General features: G+C 29.7%; 1 protein-coding gene across 2 annotated transcripts in view; it reads right to left on the bottom strand.

The window, feature by feature from the left end:
• Positions 1-507: 507 nt before the first annotated feature.
• Positions 508-21,014, bottom strand: part of LOC132949743 (lachesin-like) — a 277,467-nt gene continuing 256,960 nt past the window's right edge. For both annotated transcript variants that reach the window (XM_061020791.1, XM_061020790.1), the window contains exons 3-9: positions 10,937-11,144; positions 10,629-10,784; positions 7,183-7,311; positions 6,932-7,069; positions 6,363-6,512; positions 4,237-4,323; positions 508-4,157 (exon numbers count right to left, since the gene is read on the bottom strand). In XM_061020791.1, coding sequence (XP_060876774.1) covers positions 4,021-4,157; positions 4,237-4,323; positions 6,363-6,512; positions 6,932-7,069; positions 7,183-7,311; positions 10,629-10,784; positions 10,937-11,093 — 954 coding nt within the window. In that variant the 5' untranslated portion in view covers positions 11,094-11,144 and the 3' untranslated portion in view covers positions 508-4,020. The remainder of the gene's footprint in view (positions 4,158-4,236; positions 4,324-6,362; positions 6,513-6,931; positions 7,070-7,182; positions 7,312-10,628; positions 10,785-10,936; positions 11,145-21,014) is intronic.

Consider the following 21,014-nt stretch of genomic DNA (forward strand, 5'->3'; position numbering starts at 1 on the left):
TATTCAAATTCTGATTTTAATCTGAGTTATTAAAATATTTGTACAAAGAATGATAATTCTTAAAAATGGATGAAGACATTGACATTTGATGCAGCTGCATCTAATATTTCAGTGGCTACTACATTAGGTACTAAACTTTACCCTCCAGATATGAAACATTTTTTTCGCACATAGTTATTGAAAATGTATTTCGAACTCATCAATCAATATACAAAACGGTTGGTGCAACAAATATAAGAGAGATATTTATAATAAAATCATTTTCGAAGATAAATATCAACAAATACTTATTACATTTATCTAAACATAATATACCTATATAATGAAAATCCGATAAATAAACATTTAATTTAAATCATCAAAGAATTTTTCAAAATTTATTTTAATATAGGAATCGATCATTTCAACCAATCAAGTTAAAGAGAGAATACAGTCTCATTTTACAAAACTTGTACATTTCAAATATCAGTATAATATATAAGTTTACATAGTAAGTACCCCCCCACAGTCAACATTTTCACTAGAAAACTGATTGGTATTGTGTAATCTAATATGTAACAATCAGAGATGGGAATTTTACCGGTAAATTGTTTAACAATGTATAATATTTTTATTTAGTAAATTTAATACGAACTCAATAACATTTTTATAACCAATAACTAACCATTTAACTAATGTACCCCTCGTCCACTCTCAACTACAAGTATTAGATATATTTATTTATATTTTAAGTATGTATTATTGCACAAACAGGGGTGCTAGGGTGTACAGGTGCCTAGCACCTCTTATTTATATTAATTATATTGGACTAAAAATATTGTTTAAAATAAATCATGGTGCTAAAAATTGTCTTAGCAATAATTATTTGCTGGAAGATCTCATGTGAATGATATAATTATGAGTAGGTATATAACTAGTTATATTTATATCATGTATTGTGGAGATATGGATGTCACTATAGCGGTGTTGTGCATATGAAAACATTCTAAATGAGTTGTCACTTGAATTTTAAAATGGTAAAAAGATTATCGGCATAATTTACGTAAATTAAATTTACCGACCTCCCATCTCTAGTAACAATTTGTAACCACAAAAATAAATGTTGTAACCATACCGGTGCCCCGGAAAACCGCGTTCCTAGTTTCAGGTGTTAAGGTAAGGTTACCCTGTCCCTAGCATCCGAAACATTAAATAATTAAAATTTTGACTTGAAAACTGTTTGGTATTATCTAATTTATTATGTAACAATTTGTTACCACAAAAGAAAATTTAGTATACAAATACTAAACATTCAATGATTATGTTCTAATTATTGATATTATTTATTATTTATTTTTACATTTAACAAAATTTAAAACAAGGCTCCACGTAAATAATTAATTCTGTAACAAAAAAACCTTTTTTTTTTTCTGTTTGAACCGACGGCGTCGCGGGAACTGCTTTCGCATTACTGCCGCGAACAAAAAAACCTAAAAAATATATAAACAACTTTTTTTATAGTTATTTTATGTTTAAATTTGGTCTAAATTTACATTTAAATGACGAATAACAAATTTAGTTTTTGGTTGTAATTTAAAAATATTATTCGTAGTATTTATAATTTTTTTTTGAAATAAAACTTCTTTCTTGAGATGTGAGTAGAAAAAAATCGTAACGAAAACTAAAACGACACGTTTGTTTATTTATTTATATATGTCCATAGCAACCATTAATAAACAAAAATGTCTATCGTAAATTACATATTTTTTTATTGTGTTGATTTTTCTCACTCTCTCCCTTATTCACTTATAATTTCACGGGCCCAATTACTTATGAAAGAAGTAAGAGTGTAATGGTGGGCTCACACACTCACTTTTTTAAATTTGCTTTTTTGTATTTCATATTTAAATCTATATATATTTTGTATAATTTTAATATTATTTAATAACAATAGTTAAGTACACTAAACATTGTTTTTCATTAGGTAATCATATAATATATTTATGTAATTGTATATTTGTATATAATAACAGTTGAAACTTTTGAAAACCATATGAAATAGAAATAAAAATATAAAATACCTGAATACCTACTTAGTACTTATGTTAAAAATCGAAAAATCAATAAAATAAGGTGGGCAAGTGAGTGTCCCTCTGCTGTACAGTCGGATCTGCATATGTATTTAAAATTCCAAAAATTAGAATTTGAATATATGTATAATTTAAGCATAAATATAATGTGAGCATGCTTAAAAAATCAGTCTGTATATAATATATATAGGTATACATAAACATAATACATATTATATTAACTAATCAAACTATATTTTATAATTGATTATAGTAGGTACCTAACTTACTCAAGGCCGGATTAAGAGGGGGAGGGGGTCTAGCTGGGGCAGAAGCCCCGGGGCCCTCTCAAGTACCAAAATTAAAGGGGCCTAAACAATTTTAAGCTGATACACATTTTTCAGTGATTTTAAAGAATAGTTTTTCTATATTTTAAAAACCATTTTTTTTATCTACAAAAACAACTAAATAGTAAATATTTGATAAAATGGATTTTATTTTATATATTAACTTTTGTTTGATATTTGTTGTAAATAAGTATAGGTACTGTTAATAAATTTAAAAGTTATGAAAATTTTAATTTAAATTAATGAAATATGAAGTATTAACTTTTATTATACTACAATTAGTAGTTTTATAGACGTAAATTACATATACCAATTAATTTTATAATGCAATTGTCAATTTGTGAAATAATTAGAAAATTGTATCTTCCTACGAGCATGTTTTGTCAAAAGGGCCCATATGAAATTTCTGTCCCGGGGCCTAATAGGTTCTTAATTTGGCCTTGATTATACTATAGTATATATTATTATACATATATATTTTTAACGCAGAACAATTTATAATGCTATACTATGCATGTACAGGATGATTAATTTAGGTGGTTGCACTATTTATTTCGAAAAGTATTAACTTTTTTAGTTTTTTTTTATTCTTTTTTTTTAACTTTTAGATTTATTTTTTTCTAAAACTGTATAATATTTTAATGTTTTTCACCCTTATATTTATTGGTAAAACTACTATCAACTTTTGATTTTCAATTGTTAACATATAATAAAAAATTGTGCCTATATATTTTTAATCTTTTTCAACTGCTATTGAACAATAATACAATACAACAATATTAGGAGCCTTATATTAAATTTTCAAGCTTTTTTACCCAAAAAATAAAATTTTATTGATTTTTATAGAATAAAAAACTAAAAAAGTGAGAGCCCGCCATTTCACTCGGGGAAAGTAAAACTTCTTTCATAAGTAATTAGGCCCGTGAATTAAGGAGAGAGTGAGAAAAATCAATACAATAAAAAAATATGTAATTTACGATAGACATTTTTGTTTATTAATGGTTGCTATGAATATATATATATTTATAAATAAACGTACGTGTCATTTCATTTTTCGTTACGTTTTTTTTACCCACACCTCAAGAAAGAAGTTTTACTTCAAAAAGGTTATGAATCTAATAAAACTATTATTTTTTTTTATGAATTTGTGCTGTTGATTTGTTTGCGAGTTACAGCTTCTCAAAGTATTGGTGGTGGAACGAAGTGTTATAGTCGGTACCGCTGCAAATATCGTTTTTATAGATACCTGGTCCTGCATACATAGGTATTAGGTATGTTTACTACAGAAAGTTCCAAAAACTGCTCAAAATAGTAAATACATGTTTGCCCTTTGCGGTGCAGAAACTAATATTGTAACACACGGAGCAGGCCATAACATTCTTGTGGTTACCAATATGGCAATATGCAAAATTACAACAAAAAAATCAATATATTTATACAATATAATCGTAAAATTAACTAGTTGATGCAAATAAAAAACTTGATTCATAAACTGAAGTACGTGTTTGACACTGTTTACACGTATAATGAACAAATAAATAAAAACATATCAAACATAAGTTCACAGTAGAATAATTATACAAGAATATTATTATATTACATATTTAAAATTTAATCACTACTCATTATACAATATTTAACAAATTGTCATTAATTAATATTAATATTAAATACAAAACAAAACTATGAGCAAGTGTATGACTAGATGAAACGTAGCTAGTAACATTGTCATAAATGGCACCGGTCGTCCCATCCAAATAATCTGTAAATAGTAGGAAATGATACCGGATGTACAATATGAAATTAGACGAATTGTGTTTGTAAAAAGCAGTGTTACTCACCTGTTACTTCGGTGACATTGACGCTGTATTTGTAGTTTTCACCTTCAAAAAGTACTTCGTTGGATGATTCGACGACAGTTGTGATTTCTAAAACAATTGCGTACAAATGACAATATATCTACATTAATGGTTTTGAATAAAGTTGACTATAGGTATGTAGGTACAACTGTACAAGTACAATTTTTATAATATGATATTGTTTTATAATATATGAATAATATAGCTTGGTACTCTTTATAGAATGAATACCAGATATGAACATATTTGGGTGTGAAAAACCAAACGCAATAAAAATATATCATGCAATATAAAATAATATTAAGTAATCAACATTCCTTGACAATATTAGAATATTAGATCATCGTTTAAAAAATAACACTCACAAAAATACCTACATATATATTCTTCAATCACAAATATAGTGAGTTGACAGTGTATAATGAAAATGTGAACTTAACGGTGATGGGGGATACTGTAATCTAAGTCGTAAAATAATAGTAACGTGCATCGACGCACACCAATCAGAGGCGTATCCATTCCAACAAGGGTCTACGTGTTTTGTTCAAACCCATACGAGATAAGTAAACACACATATATTTTACACTCGAATACGAAGTTTTGATTATGTATTTAACTAATAATATTCAGTAGTAGAATAAAAATTCTAAAAATAGGTGTCAGTAGAATATTAAGTACTCTGCGTTCACACCAGTTAATCCACCCCGTTATTACCCCTAGGTAGGTACTTCTCGCACCTGATATTTTTATTCTACTACAATAATTTTATATATAAAATCAAGGATGTGCTCAGGAACTTTCAACTGTATTAAGGAGTTGAACGATTTTTCTATACGCCTGGAAGGTGTTATGTCTAATCATAAGCAAATATATAAATATTAAATAGAACCACGGTAACTCCCTCAGCTAAACAATGTAATATACAATGTATATACAATTTATGCATAGGTATATGTATATGCAATTGATAACCCCTTTCCCTTTCAGGGTATTGTTAATGATAATCATGCTAAATACGTGTGCGAAGTACCCCACTAGTTATAAGTATTCCCCCAATATAAAATCCTGACTATACCCACTCCTGTACACGCCTGAATGATTGTTTGAATTCCTATACTTCTACGTGATTTAATAAATGGTAATTCAAACCACCATCTCTGAACTGGTATGTTTGAAATACAGTTTAATATTAACACTGGCGATAAAAAAAGGGTATTAGCTTAAAAATTAAACATGCGCAGTTCGAGACTTTTGAAATTTTTGGAGGCATGGTAAAATTTGCGTTTATATTTTATTTTAATGCATTTATGTTTGTGGAGATCGTGGAGATTTTATTTGACGTTATAATGAAATAAAATTTAAAAAAATTGTGTGTACCTACTATACTACACCAATTTTATTCATCTAACAAAAATATTTTTTAGCCTGGTGTGCGCGGTGGTGGCTTCAGTTAAAGACGTGTTCTGAGGTCAAGCCGGTGTCAATATTTTCCGGATGGGGGACCACCCGGGATTTAGTGACAATTCCTCGCCACATATACCTACACGTGTTCTAACCAACCGTACCCTCCCCTCCACAGTTAACAAATAACCTACTAAATAACCTTTAAGCTAATGACCACATATGTTGAAACCTTAACTCATATGGGTCATCTACGCTTGATTGAATATGTCATTTGAATAGGTAATAAAAAACCTAAATCTAATGTTCAATTGCAGGCTGTTTTCCACTGTGGATAAACAACGTAGCTGCTGGCAAATAATCGGCTCCTTGTGTAGCTAGTTTTAAATCAAGGTTTAATAACTATCACTGGACGTCTAGTCACTAGTAAGTGGTATTGCGGTAGGTTATCACACGAAATTAAAAATAAAATACAATAGTATTCATCATATTTTGTCTAGGAAATTAAATCATATTGTGAATTTAATCCATATTCAGTTAGTTTACCGCTCAAAAAACAAGACTCAAGGGAGGCGGAGTTCAAACCCCAAGGATCACTCCCCTCCCTTGATCATGCGTCTGTATAATATTATGCTAATAGTATTTGTATAATACATCATATTAAGTAATAAATAATAATTAATAATATTATTCGTGTAGGTACCAACCATAGAGCTTAATGATGCCGTCAGTCTCGCCAAGAGCGTTTACTGCTACACATTTGTAACTACTGAAATCTTCAGTACTAACGTTGTAGATGTGCAAAATCATTTTGCACACGTATCCAGTTCTGATTTTATCGTCTAAAAATCTTGAACCTGCATTCATAGACCAACAAAAGATAGTTTCAATTACGGCAAAAACGTTAAGTCGTATAAGTTATTTAGAATTGTTTTAGTTTTTTTCCCAACCACATTCTTCTACGTATTATTTCGTTACATAATATATAATATTATAAACATACAACATAACAGAAAATTGGCGTCCGGGTAGAACTAATTTTATTTTGTTATCTTTAATATTTGAATCTATGTTTGTACGTCAGGTTTTTGCTATATTTTAAATGTTCAATAGAATTATGTGAGCACTTTTAAATTGCAATATTTTATACACTCGTATAACGCTTGCTTCAAAATTTAAGAAACTGACCTACAAACACAGACAATTTCCTTGCACTTAAGTTTGATTACCTACAGGTCCAATCGACTCTATAAATCGGTATGTAGTATGTACGTACCGGAAACGATCATATCTCCGCGTTCGTTCGTCCAGTAATTGATCGAAGGAGGATTTGCTTCCGTGTGGCATTCCAGTTTCGAAGAGACCCCTATTCGAGCTCCTTCTAATTGATTAGGAATCATCAACATCGGAGGAACTACAACGATATTCCATTAGTACAACGATGACAGATTGACTAGTAATATTCGGTGCCAGCCAAAATCATTTTCATTGTAACATTAAAACAATATATTATGATCATGCACTCACAGTGTACGGTGACGTTGATGCGCTTGCTGCGGGTAGGCGGCACCCCGTTGGAAGCCACGCACAGGTAAGACCCCATGTGCAATCTGCTGATCTTTCTGATCATTAACTTTTCTCCGTCGATCACGTTCACTGTAAACACACAATAATAATACGGGTATAACACGATTCCACAAAAATCCATCACCTTACTGCTTAGTTGCTTATGATGGATTTACTATCATAAAAAAAATCAATAAATTGAATTTTAATATCTTATCGAATATAATAAAATGGGTAAATTCCAACCCGGGGAGATGCTCAAACAGAGATTAGGTATAAGACTTGCGATGGAAATTTTTGTTTGTAAATGGTTGTTATTGGTGTTAATAATGATTATTATTATTGAAGCTATAGGCCTAGTACAGAATGTTGAACCACGCTGTCGGTGGACTACTTTTTTGCATTGTTTGTTTCTTATTTTTATTTTTCTTCTTTATCTACATAACATACGAATGTTTGGTTTTTCTTATACGTCTAATTTTAGCACGGTTAGGTTAGGTTAGGATTTTGTATTAATTGATTGTATTAATCCCCCGTAGGTTGAATTAAGTAAAAACGACAAACTTGGTATAACTTTGATCATTTAGAGTTAAATTATACACTTACGTACAAACCAGGGACTGGAACCGTACCGAAAAGAACCGGTTTTGGAACCGGAACCCTTTGAATAATGGGAACCGGAACCTCACCGAAACCCTAATTTAAATTAATTTGAAAACCGGAACCCCACCGGAACCTTTATTTGAATTAATTTAAAAACCGTAACTTTACCGGAACCGGTACTTTTTTTTAAAGGTTTCTTACAATTAATTTCGGTTTTGTAATAATTCTATTATTTTTATTTTTATTTTTCATTATTATTACGACGATTAATAATATTCAAAAATAATCATTCAATTACCTACAGAGTACAGAGTTCAAGCGTCTGAGACATCGAGACGTGTCACTAAGACTAAACAGTAAACACTTGATTATAAGCACTATAAGCTATAAATATTTCTACGTAACAACTGATAATGTAATAATAGCAATTTCCAGCAAAAATAAAAGTCGTTATTTACTGCACAATATACACCAGGTCCTGTAGGTCTGCTACTTCCAGTTACCACAATAATAACTAATAAGAAATTCATAAAATATGTTTATAAATAACTACGAATGTTATGATGTTTACATTTACTATGCTTATAGTTTTATTATAGTATCGTTATTCGTTATCAGATTATCTGATGCGTATAGCACGCCTAACGCGTTTCTTTGATTCTTAGATTCTGTCTTTCATTGCTAGTGTTGTGATTTGTTACTGTTTATTTCATTATACTCATTATAGTGTCTTGTGGCTGTAGGTACCTGTAGCCCTGTAGGTGGTGTCTAACTTCGTTATTTTAAACTTAGTATTATATATCATAATGGGTCGTATACTTTCGTCAATAATACATTCATATTATAAATATGATTGCAATGAACGTGAATCGTCGTGTAAGCATTGTACTTGCAAAATTAAAGTAAGTAATAAGTAAATTATTAACAAATATTAACATTATTATCTAGGTATTTGAAATTTTAGATTTAAGCCCTCAATTTATTTTTATTTTTAGTTAAATAGTTAAATAATATTATATTATAACTTATCTACATAATTTATTATAATTGGTAATAATCAAAATAATGGTGTGAATTGTGTGTATAGAAAAATCATGAATTTAAACCTATTTTTAATTTTCAAATGTTCTCATAATCCCACATTGATTTTAAACTTCTTCAAAGTAATATATTTAATACAAAATATTTATTGTTTTAACTTTTAAAATTTTAAATCAATAATCACCATGAGAACAAACCATTTAAAGATAAATTTCATTTCATAAATCATAGATTCATTTTTGTGTAGTAATATAATAACATAATACCGATAATATAATATTGTATATTTATAATTGTTTTAATTTAAAATGTTTTTAAGAATTATTTATTTCAATTAATTTTCTTCATTAAACTTAGAGTACCTATATACTTTTTAATTATTTTTTTAAATTTTTGTGATGTAATAATTATAAATAAAAATGAATACCTAATCTATTTATTATATTAAGTAGGTATCTATTAATCTTTATTTCATTGTTTGCATATTATATTCAATGTTTGAAGATTTGTTTACTATGAAATAGTATATTTTTATTTTTATATTTTATGATTAATAAATATTTATTTATCATTATTTTGTTTTTACTTTTTACCCAGGTATTTTTATAACTTGATAATATATAATATATTATAGGTAATATGTATAATAATAGTAAAAAAAAATGTTTGACTGCCTCAAATTAAAGTCTTATTTTTATATGGTAATCATGGTACAAATTTAAAAAAACATCTTGCAAGCCATCATAATGAATTGTATGAAGAGTTTCTGGAATAAGGATCTAAAAAAGATAAAAAAAACAGTTGGTGTTTCTAAGGTCAAAGCACATCAACAATTATTTCATTTTAATGAATCAAAATATGTTAAAGTTAATTTAAGTGAAAAAACAATTATTGATGCTTGTGTTGATCTCGTAACCATTAATAGACGACCATTCAGCATGTTGAACGATTCGGGATTTCGTAGAATACTCGATCAAGTTTTGAATGGGTTTCAGAAGAAACTAAAAATTAATTCAAACTCCATTAAGTTAAGTTTTTTTTTAATCATTTAGTCTTCTCATTAGTTTTAAGCAACTGGTAAAATATCTGGTTGAAAATTGTTATTGACCTGCCATAATTGATATCAATTATTAAGTAATGAAAATACTAATATTTTTCTAAAGAATCGAAATTGAATAAAATTTTTTAAGTATAAAACTAAAAACCTTAAACAGGAAACGTAATTTTCATTTTATAAGAACCGAAAAGAACCGAAACCTAAATTTAAAAACCGAAAAGGAACCGAAACCGAAATTATAGTTTTTTTTTAAAACCGAAAAAAACCGAAACCGAAATTTTAGTTTTTTTTAAAACCGAAAAGAAACCGAAACCGAAATTTTAGGTTTTCTAGGAACCGAACCGGAACCGGAACCGTAAAAATCATCAAGGTTCCAGTCCCTGGTACAAACCACACAATAGGGCCCGTGATCTACCGCTGGTAGATTGCCTACCTGATAATATACTGCTGCGAATCTCACGGACAACACCAGTCGAGATTGCTACACATTAAAATATAATATCATTTCCACTTTAAAAGACAGTGCTTCCACAGCGAGTTACACCCAAAAGGAGTTGAACAACCAGAATTTTTTTTCCGGACAACGCCGTGTAAATCAGTTAGTTATGTATAATAATAATAATAATAACAATGGTGCCTGCATTCAAAATGCAATTAATAGACTATAAAGTAATATTAGTGAATTATCTGCTAACAACATTTTTACCTGTGATACCGTTGTAGTTTATGTCCTGGCCATCTTCTCTTCGCCACATTATGTACGGTTCGGGATATCCCCGGGCTTTACACTGTAAAATCATGTCTGATCCTTCTTTCACTATGAGATCCATGCTGGATTCTTCGTCGATCACTTTCGGAGGAACTGAAACACAATGTACAAACGTAAGTATCGCGTTTTGCTAACGGGTCTTGTCGACCGGGTACAACAAATTGTTATCACCCAGTAACAATAATAATATAATAAATAATAATAATAATAATAACATGCAGTTTAGGCAGTCTTAAAGATCTTACCGACAACTTGTAGATATCCTTTTTGACTTGTCATGGGCTCCGTGTTGATCTGGCACATATACCAGCCTCTGTCGGTCTCCTGTACATTGCGGATGTGAAGAAACCACGTCCGATGATCATTGTAAGATAACGTTATTCTTGCATTTTCGGTCACCATTCGGTGGTGTATAGAAAGTATGGTTTGGGTGCTGACACGAACCCAAGCGACCTAAATATAGTAAATATAATACGATTATACGAAGGTGATATTATCCAATGTATAATAGAGTAACAGAGCCTTTGTATAAGAACAACATACGGTACATTACGTACGTTTATTATAATACATTATAATATTTTAATGATATGTACAGTTAGCTATCTTTTGTAGGAAACTAATAGTCAATAAATTGAATATTATAATAATATGTAGGAACGGCGATATAATTATATTAATATTGCAACTATTAGTAGACCGCAGGCAGGGTAAAAATAATAAACAATTTTTTTTATAAAACAATAATATTAGGTATCTGATATTTTCAAATAACACGGATTCACAATTCACTATCATAATACAAAATACGTTATTAAATAATAATCTGAAACTAAGGAACGACACCATATTATTATCAGGAACTTTATAGGTATATTGTTGATGAGTGTGACAGCGCAAAATACCTATATATAGTCAATATTGCGATGGGCACGTTCAATTAAATTGCATAATATAAACACTACCTGTATGATGTATTAATAGTGATATGTATACAACAATGATATTTGCAAATAAGTTACTTATAAATTCTTGATACAAAAATTCAAAATAATAGACGAATCGTCATTGTCCGTATCATCTATCAATGTCTGACATTTTGAATAATATTAATTTTAATAATAATTATATTGTGCACGTTGCTCGTATAGTTCGTACAGTATTATAATATTAATATTATATAGATACCTACATAGGTATTGGCATTTGCGTATCCAAGAAGAGGGGGGAGGGGGTTGTAACTCCCTCCTGACTAATAAATCATTTTCAGATAAAATTTGTCAAAAATTAATTTTCAACCCCCCGCCCCCCACCAAAAAAAATTTTTTATACGCCACAGAAGGTTGGTATATAAACTATATTTAAATTACGTAATAATATATACCTTTTTCATGGTTTCATCTAAGACTAGATTACTCATTTCGACTCTAATTATAGTCGACGGATAAAAACCATACCTACCTTATACCTATTCTATTAGATTTATTAGTATAATTTATTAACTATAGAAAAATAATATTACGTCGGTAATAATTTTTACGTGGATCGAATCAATATTTTTGAAAAACGTGTAGATAATTCGAGCCAATAAAACTGAACATGTATTTATATTTTATTACAAAATATTTTTAAAATTTTTTTTTACTAATAATTTTTATGTGAATATATTTATTTATTTTTATTTGAATACACGTTAATTATAAATAATCTATTTATTTGTGGCTCGGCGCGGCGCAGTGGCTGAAATCCATCACGCAACGTGATTGAGAGTAAACAACAGCCGCTGTTACTAGTTCCCGGATGGGTGACCACCCGGGTCCATAGTGGCAAAAACCTTGCTACACATACACGTGTTGCCAACCGACTGTACCAACCATTCCAACCCTACTAACCGTTACAACGTAACCCCTACAATAGCTATAATAGCCATAGTTTCCGGGCTCTAGACCAATATTAAAAAAAATCTATTTTAAATTTTATAAGTAAATACATTTTGACAAATTATACCTAAATCAGTTATATTATAAACCATGCGAGTTTGTCTTATAAAGTGTGCTGTTTTTGGATTTAAAGACATACTTATATAGGTAATATAGCCATATAGGCACCTTGGTATGATAACAATATTATAATATAGGTACATAGTTAAATTATACTAATCTGAATGATTGTGTTTATTAAAATTTAAGTATCAAGTCTACTAATGTAATACGGTTCATTGTCGGTATACATAACCTGGCACGTAGGAAAGTAAATTCTCATTTATATCAAATAAATGTACGCGTTATTTTTACTTTTTGCAATAGTTTTCGAGTGCCTTAACTCTTAAGTATCTACCCTAAGTAGTTTTCAGTAAGGGTCTTCCAATGATTACAATATAATATATCAAATATAAAATGGAACGGGATCGTTAAAAGATTTACGATACAGCAAATAGAAGAATGATTGAAGAGTTTTATATTATTATATAATACACGTTTTGGAGAACGAAATCCTTTAAATGTATGTATTTTAAATTAATGGCGTAAAGAAGAAAGAAAAGTTTCAATTTAAAATTGATGAATCACGAACATTTTATCTTAATACTTTATAATTTAATTTTTAATTTTTGTACAAATTACTTCCAAAGTTTTACAGGTCAGTAAATATGAAGTGTAGTTGGTTTATTATTTTACCAGATATTAATAATTATATTATGTTTTCCATCTAAAATTTCTTTATTTTAAACTCAAACTGTAGAAACTCTCTCGGTTTTAGAATTAATCACATAAATTTGAAACTTAAAAATAATAATATTATAATACCTACGAAAGGGTACTAATATTATATTTTAATGTACATTTATTGAATAAGACATATTCGCCATGACTTCAAAACATAATATATATGTATAGAATATATTTTGTTAATATATCAAATATAAATAAACACTCATTTTTGGTTTTTCAGATAGGTAGGTATGATAAAAATTAATTGTAGTCCGTCAATAAAATATAACATAGTAAGTATACATATTTTAAAGGGTGATGATGCACCAAAATCAAAGTCATTCATGATCCCTATTTTTTTCTACAAATGCATTTGTTCAAATTTTGAGTTTCCGATTTTTCATAAACACAATAATGAGGTGGTTATTACTTAATATATATATATATACTGTTTATTACACTTACAAAATAATTCAAAACTCCTTAGCCTTAGTCTTATTTCATAAAAGAAGGACACGACTTCGCTTGCGTGATAACTACAAGACAACCATTGAACGGTATGTAAAAATTAAAGTACCTTTTTGAAAATATAGAATTTAAATTTACTTAAACATTTTCAAAATTAAAGTGTTTTAATAAATACATAATTTAAATTTATAAAATAGGGATGATATAGATATGAGTACATTGTGCTTGGTGAACACCACGTATAATATTTTAATTTAACGAGAACATTATACAGTTGTTATTAGTGGCTGCAGCCGTCCGTCGACGGATTTCGTAAACATAACAATAAGCCAAGCCAGGAGACCATTATACCAGGAGATTATGATATTTACTTATATATTGTGCCGGCGATGCGTCTCTCAAGATTAAGTACGTACGCGAACCATCGATCAATTAAGAAACTTCAATCGACAACGGCGGCAGTGCGCGTATACACACGGAGATATTGTTATACAATATTATGATAATGCATTATACGTACCAAGCGGCTCGCGGTTTACCTACCTATATAATAATAATATTATATAATAATATGCTATGATGATGGGCTTTATTTATCTTTTGTTATAAGCAAAACGCGGATTTTCGTACGATGAAAAAGTCGAAATCTTATGAAAATACTTATGAGCACGCCATACCCGCCATTCGTTATTGTCTCCGCGCGTCTTACAAACGCACAAAATAGCAATAATTGTACGTTATGAATAATTAACTCAACTCTGTTATGTTTAATTTCAGAGCGAATTGACCTATTACCAAATTTAGGGGTAAGAATAATATTTAGTGTATGACACTGGTTTTTTATACATCTTAATTTTAAAGCGAGTCGGTTACGAGAATTTAAAAAAAGTAAATAATATTGTAACATGACAGAGTTAAATAAACTATTCAGAATTTACAATTTTCTATATTATGCGTTTGCGAGACGGAGACGACGCATGCTGGTAATATAGCGTCCCCTTATATTATGTTATTATCTTTGCCTAAATATTTAGTAATTTTATAAGAGATTAATTAATTTATAAAAATGAAATATTCTGGACCCTCTTCATTTTTTCACTGTATACGAAATTAATTTGAGTTTAGATTGGTGACGATAATTTATCCCTTTACCGTGCCGCAAAAGGTTTGAAACACGACAAGGGATGGTAGTTTTGTGATTTTTTGAATCCAACTCAATAATACTATATGGGAGTGCTTACTCAGCATAAAAAAATATAATATACACTATAACGCGAATCGAAACGATGAATTTCCTCCTCGTTTCACGTGCTTTGACGCTGACGTCGAGCCCGGAATACGAAATGCGAGAAAATAGTAATAATAATAATAATAATATGAAGTTTATTGTATATGTATGCACACAGGTATATTTAGTACGCTGCACACTCCCGCACGGGGACGTAAACGCTAGATACTGAAACGTATGGAATGAAAATAAAATAAAATATTTTGATTTACTACTATCGTTGTTTGTGTACGCTGTGTACACTCGGGGGGATAGGACCCGATAAAATTCGCAAATCTTTCACGTGTGCTTACAGCATTGCGGGCCCGTCACCTCGTCCGCGCGCGGTGTACGTCCTGCAGGTATTATATTATTATGATATAATAATAATAATATTATAACATCGCATCGTCATAATGATATTATATTATTTTGTGGGTATCATAGGCAAGCAGCGGCAGCAGCAGCAGCAGCAGCAGCAGCAGAAGTGGTTAGGATATGAGTGTTTTACTACCGCGGTCCTCACGCCGTCCCCGAAATAGCCTTGACGGGCGAGGGATTGAGCCCGAGGCGGGGAACGGCCGCGGTGGCGGTCTACACTAATAGGATCGAACGCCACACACGCACACTCACACACACCCACAACCTAACCAACCCACACGCACGCATACACACCCACAACCTAACCAACCCACACACACGCATACACAGTAGATCACGTCACGATATTATAACCGGGTAGGTAGGTAGGTACTTTGAATGCAGCTCGTCGTCTCGGATATCCGGCGGGACCAACCTGTAGTGTGAACATAATAATAAATACCACCACCGCGGTTTATAGCGTTACCTTCCGGCGACGGCGTGTACCTACACATCGTGTATGTAAACTATGTCTATAAAACCAAGATATACGAGTTCGTAGACCTACATTTCAAGTTGTGTACAAAAGTGTGTTTTGAACCAGCTTATTTAGACGCACTCGTTTGCAGCCACACCTATACAATATGCAAAGGTAGGTAGGCATCAACTAACTTTAGAAAAGTTAAAAATCAAATTTTTTCTTAAACTTAACTTTCTAATCAACTTATGGACTTAACCAGTTTAGTTGACAGTTGAAATAACTTAGCTTTTCTCGGTTGATTCAAATATTGTAATCCATCAAGTTAAAAACGTGTTTCAATTTTTCGTTTTTATGGTTTTATACGTAAATATTAATGTTAAAATAAAAACAAAAATAATTCAATATTCTAATAGTACAAACATTTCTGTTAATTTTCTTGATGAAACAATTTTGCATAAAGATATATTTTAGTAGATTAGATAAGCATATACTATTATATGATCTTAAAATCCTTAAATTGCTATTTTATATAATACATTTTTTAAATTATTAATTGAGGCGTATATAATTTAAATATTTAATAATTATGCAAGGATTGAAGTATCTAAAGAAAAATAGGATCTTATGTCCAATGCACATTACGATAATAGTTTAATAGAATAGATTAGGAAATTAGAAAGAATACGGTCACTCTTTGTAGTTTGTGTGATCCACACACTAATCAACATTTTTTAAACACTGAGGTAAGTTAATATTTTTAATTTTTTTTCTATAGGTATTAACTTTTAACTCATCGAATTAAGTATAATATGATTTGTTAACTATTAAATTTTTAACTTATCGATCTTGTATTCTCTTAACTTGATTTCATTATTTTGATTGACTTGCCCACCTTTGATAATATGTGTTATCACTTATGTAATAACGTTACCAATAAACTATTATGCTATTATGTCTGAATATGTTGGCAGGTTAGGTTATAATAATAGTTACAATTATATATAACATATGCTGTATAATGTATAGCTAATATTGTTTGTATGCATAAACTATAGTGTTCAGTTTTCTTAGCAATTAATATTCCTCGCGATCAATTCACCGAATCCACACACGATTATATCGTATATAACTCAATAATATAAGTACCTATGGATATACCGTGGCCTTTTAGAGCCAAACATTAGGTGTACACGAACTCGTAAGAAGTGCTCCAAGCCACGTGGGTGTGATTTTTTGTTAATAACGTATGCAGAGTGCCAACGGATTAGTAGATAGCCATAGCTTATACTTAAACATATTCTCGGAAAAATATATTATGGTTGTGGGGGGGGGGACGGCCACAATCCAATCAAGTCTCCATCGGCATATTTCGCCTTAAATCCTCTACCGATAAACGACATTTGTTGTGTTCGTATGTGCTGGCACCTGGTGGTACCTATAATATAAGATTGATATGCTGCTGGATAGAGGACGGAGAAAAAAATTAAATGCTTTACAAATGGCCACCGACACTCCATCCCAACCTTAATCTGAATGGAGTAAATTTCTAACTAAAAAGACTAGGATAAAACTAGTTCCAACGTTGAGGGTCCAGGTCAATTCTAGTTTTAATTAGTTGAAATCGGTTTTGACGAAAGGGGGTTGTGTAAACTATAGTATTGACTGGTTAAAACTAGTCTAGGATTTCGGGTTTTAACTGTAAACTGTATTATATTATACCTACATAGCGTGATCTATATTTTGGCTTAAGTCATTATTGTTCGGAAGTAAATCAACAAAAATAAATTCATTCTTTCGACTGTTGTAAATGATTCTAAATTCTATAAACGATAATTGGCGTACGTACATATAATATTATCATAAGTACCTACTTAATTGTTTGAACCGTGTTACAATTATCGCCGTGTTAATAATCAACATAGGTAGTCATTGAATTTAATGCAACATATTCATAAACTATAGTTTTATATGTATATGTGTTCAACAATTATTATTTGTCGTTAGTTAAATATAAACGATTGTAGTAATAATACAAATTCGGAATTTTATATTATATAACTGTACTGTTCTAAATGTTACAGGTACATTTTAGATTCTAAGCGGATAGCAAGGAAGCTAGTGGTTTTACAATGGTGTTTATTATTTTTTTTTTTATCCCGTATACAAAATTTCTACCGGAGGAGCTCTTCGACTTCAACATGTAGTGTCTTATCTTTTAGAAAATTGGATCAAGGTGGTACTTTATAGAGGTAATTTTTCGATTTTCTCAATAATTGTTGTTTAATGCCACGGGAAAAACCACCGACAAATTACGAAAAACTGTTAAAAACGGGATTTTAATTTCTGACGCTTTGTTGATCAATAGTGCAATGAATAAAAAATATATTATAATATTAATTCAACTTACAGGCTATAATAAAATATATGATAACATTATATAATATCCAGACTGACAAACCGTCTCCGCTCAGAATCATTTTCATTATACCGTGATATTATATCATTGAATTCAAGTTTAATACAATCATTATAAAATTATATACTGACCCACTTGTAACCTACTGTACAGCAGAGCGACATCCACTTAATCGTTTTTTTTTATATATTGGATGTATATTTTTGATTGCTATGGCAACGTAATTATATTATTCATTGCAATGGTCACTAGGGGCAACCTAGGTTCTATATAACAAGATATTCGGTTTCCATAGTAACTAAACACTAACTGACAACAGTCAGAAAAAAAGTTGGACCTCAATGGCTCAAAAACATATTATGGGTTCCTATAATATAGATAACAGATAAAGTTTTTTTTTAACATAATGTACAATTGGAAAATAGTTTAACACCACGAGTATAGAACATACAATAGGACTATTATAGTTATCTGTTACATAGAATATTTTTAAACTAGCCCCTCCCCGCCATATCTTCCAAATTTATTAAGATTTGTATTAAGCACATAAAGTTAAATAATTAACTCAAAACCATTCGTTTGAATTTCAAATTAGATGCATCAAATTTTAATAATGCAAGTACCCTCCTATCTAACTGTAACAAGTAAAATAGTTTCGTGTGATCTGATGAGCAGTGGTATACTAATATATCTGTAAGTGGTTACCTACATTTGGAGCCGTGGAGGTCATAGAATATTTCGATATAATTGGTTTCAGTACTTTATCCGCGACGTCGATATTTCACGTCTTAACGTCGTCAATGTCAATTATTATCGATGTAGGTACGTGACTTGACTCAATGCACGTTAGAATATACTTTATATATATATATATATATATATATTATGTATCCTTGCAGAGTGTCCATTTATATTGTGTATAATAAATATTTAGGTGAAATCGACCGTAAACCATTTATCTGGGCCACTTAGGTATGCTGGTTGTTATGGGCACCTACCTATAATTATATTATATTGTACAGTGTGACTAAATATTATTATTTAATTATGAATCATACATTTTATGATCAAATGTATGATATAGTATTATATTTATTTATAGCAATATGATACATCGGGATGGGACAGGCCAGTGCCGGATTAACTATTGGGATAAACCTTGTAAGGGCCACTATTTTTTGGGGCGTTTAAAAAATATCTTACTCGAGCAAAAATTTTAGATTCTGAGCGGAGCGATGAATGTATTGATTTTACAATGATGTGTGTTTTTTTAAAATTTTAAAATTTTAAAATCTTAAAATTTTTTTTTTTATTTTTTTAGTCTGAGGACACCTTTTAGAGCAGTAAAAATGCTTCAATTTTCTTCAACAGTACTTTTTCTGATAGGAAAGTGAATCTAGTTGGTTCCTTGGGGGAGTAAAAAGTAAAAATTTCACAATAGTTTTCACAAGCGACAAGATAAACAAAAGAAAAATTAAGGAAAAACGGGAATTTTTACACAAAGTTGAATTTGGTTTTTGGTGTAACTTTAAAACAAATGACTGTAGATACTTGAAATTTTCACTGGTTGTTTATGTTTGCATTTTTTATACACTATAACGTTTTCAAAATATTTTGATTTATTTTTAACTGTTTAGGGACATTTTCATTTTCCATTTTTTTTTAGTTTTTTTTCTAAAGATAACAATACAATTTTATTTGTTGGCTAAAAAAGCTTGAAAATTTAATAGAAGGCTCCTAGTATATTGTTTCAAAGGCAGATGAAAAATATTAAAAATCCTTAGTCACAGTTTTTTTTTTTTCTAAGCATTCAAAGTTCATAAATTGACAAAATATGGAAAAATCATGAAAACTAGCAAATTATTTTGAGTTAAAAATTCGTAAAAATTTTTTTTTTTAAATCTATAATGTAATACAAAATTCCTCATAAGTTTATCTACCTTTATCAAAAAAAAAATGTCTATAAGAAAGTCAAATTAAATTTTTATGAGCGTTTGAAATTCAAATTTTTACAACATTAGATATTCACTCGATTTCTCATGTAGCGATTTCCTTATTTTGTTGTAATTCAAAAGCGAACGAATTTAGATACTTGAAAATTTCACTGAATGTTTATATTAGCATTTTCTATATACCATACAATTTTGAAAATATTTTGAATCTTTTTGAGCTGTTTACGAACATTTTCAGTTTTCAATTTTTTTAGTTCTTTTTTCAATAAATATCAATAAAGTTTTATCTGTTGGACCAAAAAGTGTAAAAATGTTATACAAGGCTCCTGATATATTAATACAATATCAGTTGAAAAATATTAAAAATACATAGGGACAATTTTTTTTTATAAGCATTTAAAGATCGAATTTTGACAACATTTGTCAAATTTATAACTTAATAATTATTTTGTAGTTATAAATTTATAAAATGTTCAACTTTTATAGCTAAGGATTGAAAATTTAAAACAAGGTTCCACGTAAATAGGTTATATGTATATAAATTACTTTTTTCACAATAATATCATCAAATATACTTGGTAATATCATAGGCTGACTGACGGTTTTCGCTCAGAATCGTTTTTCTCATACAATGATATTCAAATTTAAATTTAACACCATCCATTACAGTG

The sequence above is a fragment of the Metopolophium dirhodum genome, chromosome 7, assembly GCF_019925205.1.
Source record: "Metopolophium dirhodum isolate CAU chromosome 7, ASM1992520v1, whole genome shotgun sequence".
NCBI classification, from domain to species: Eukaryota; Metazoa; Arthropoda; class Insecta; order Hemiptera; family Aphididae; genus Metopolophium; species Metopolophium dirhodum.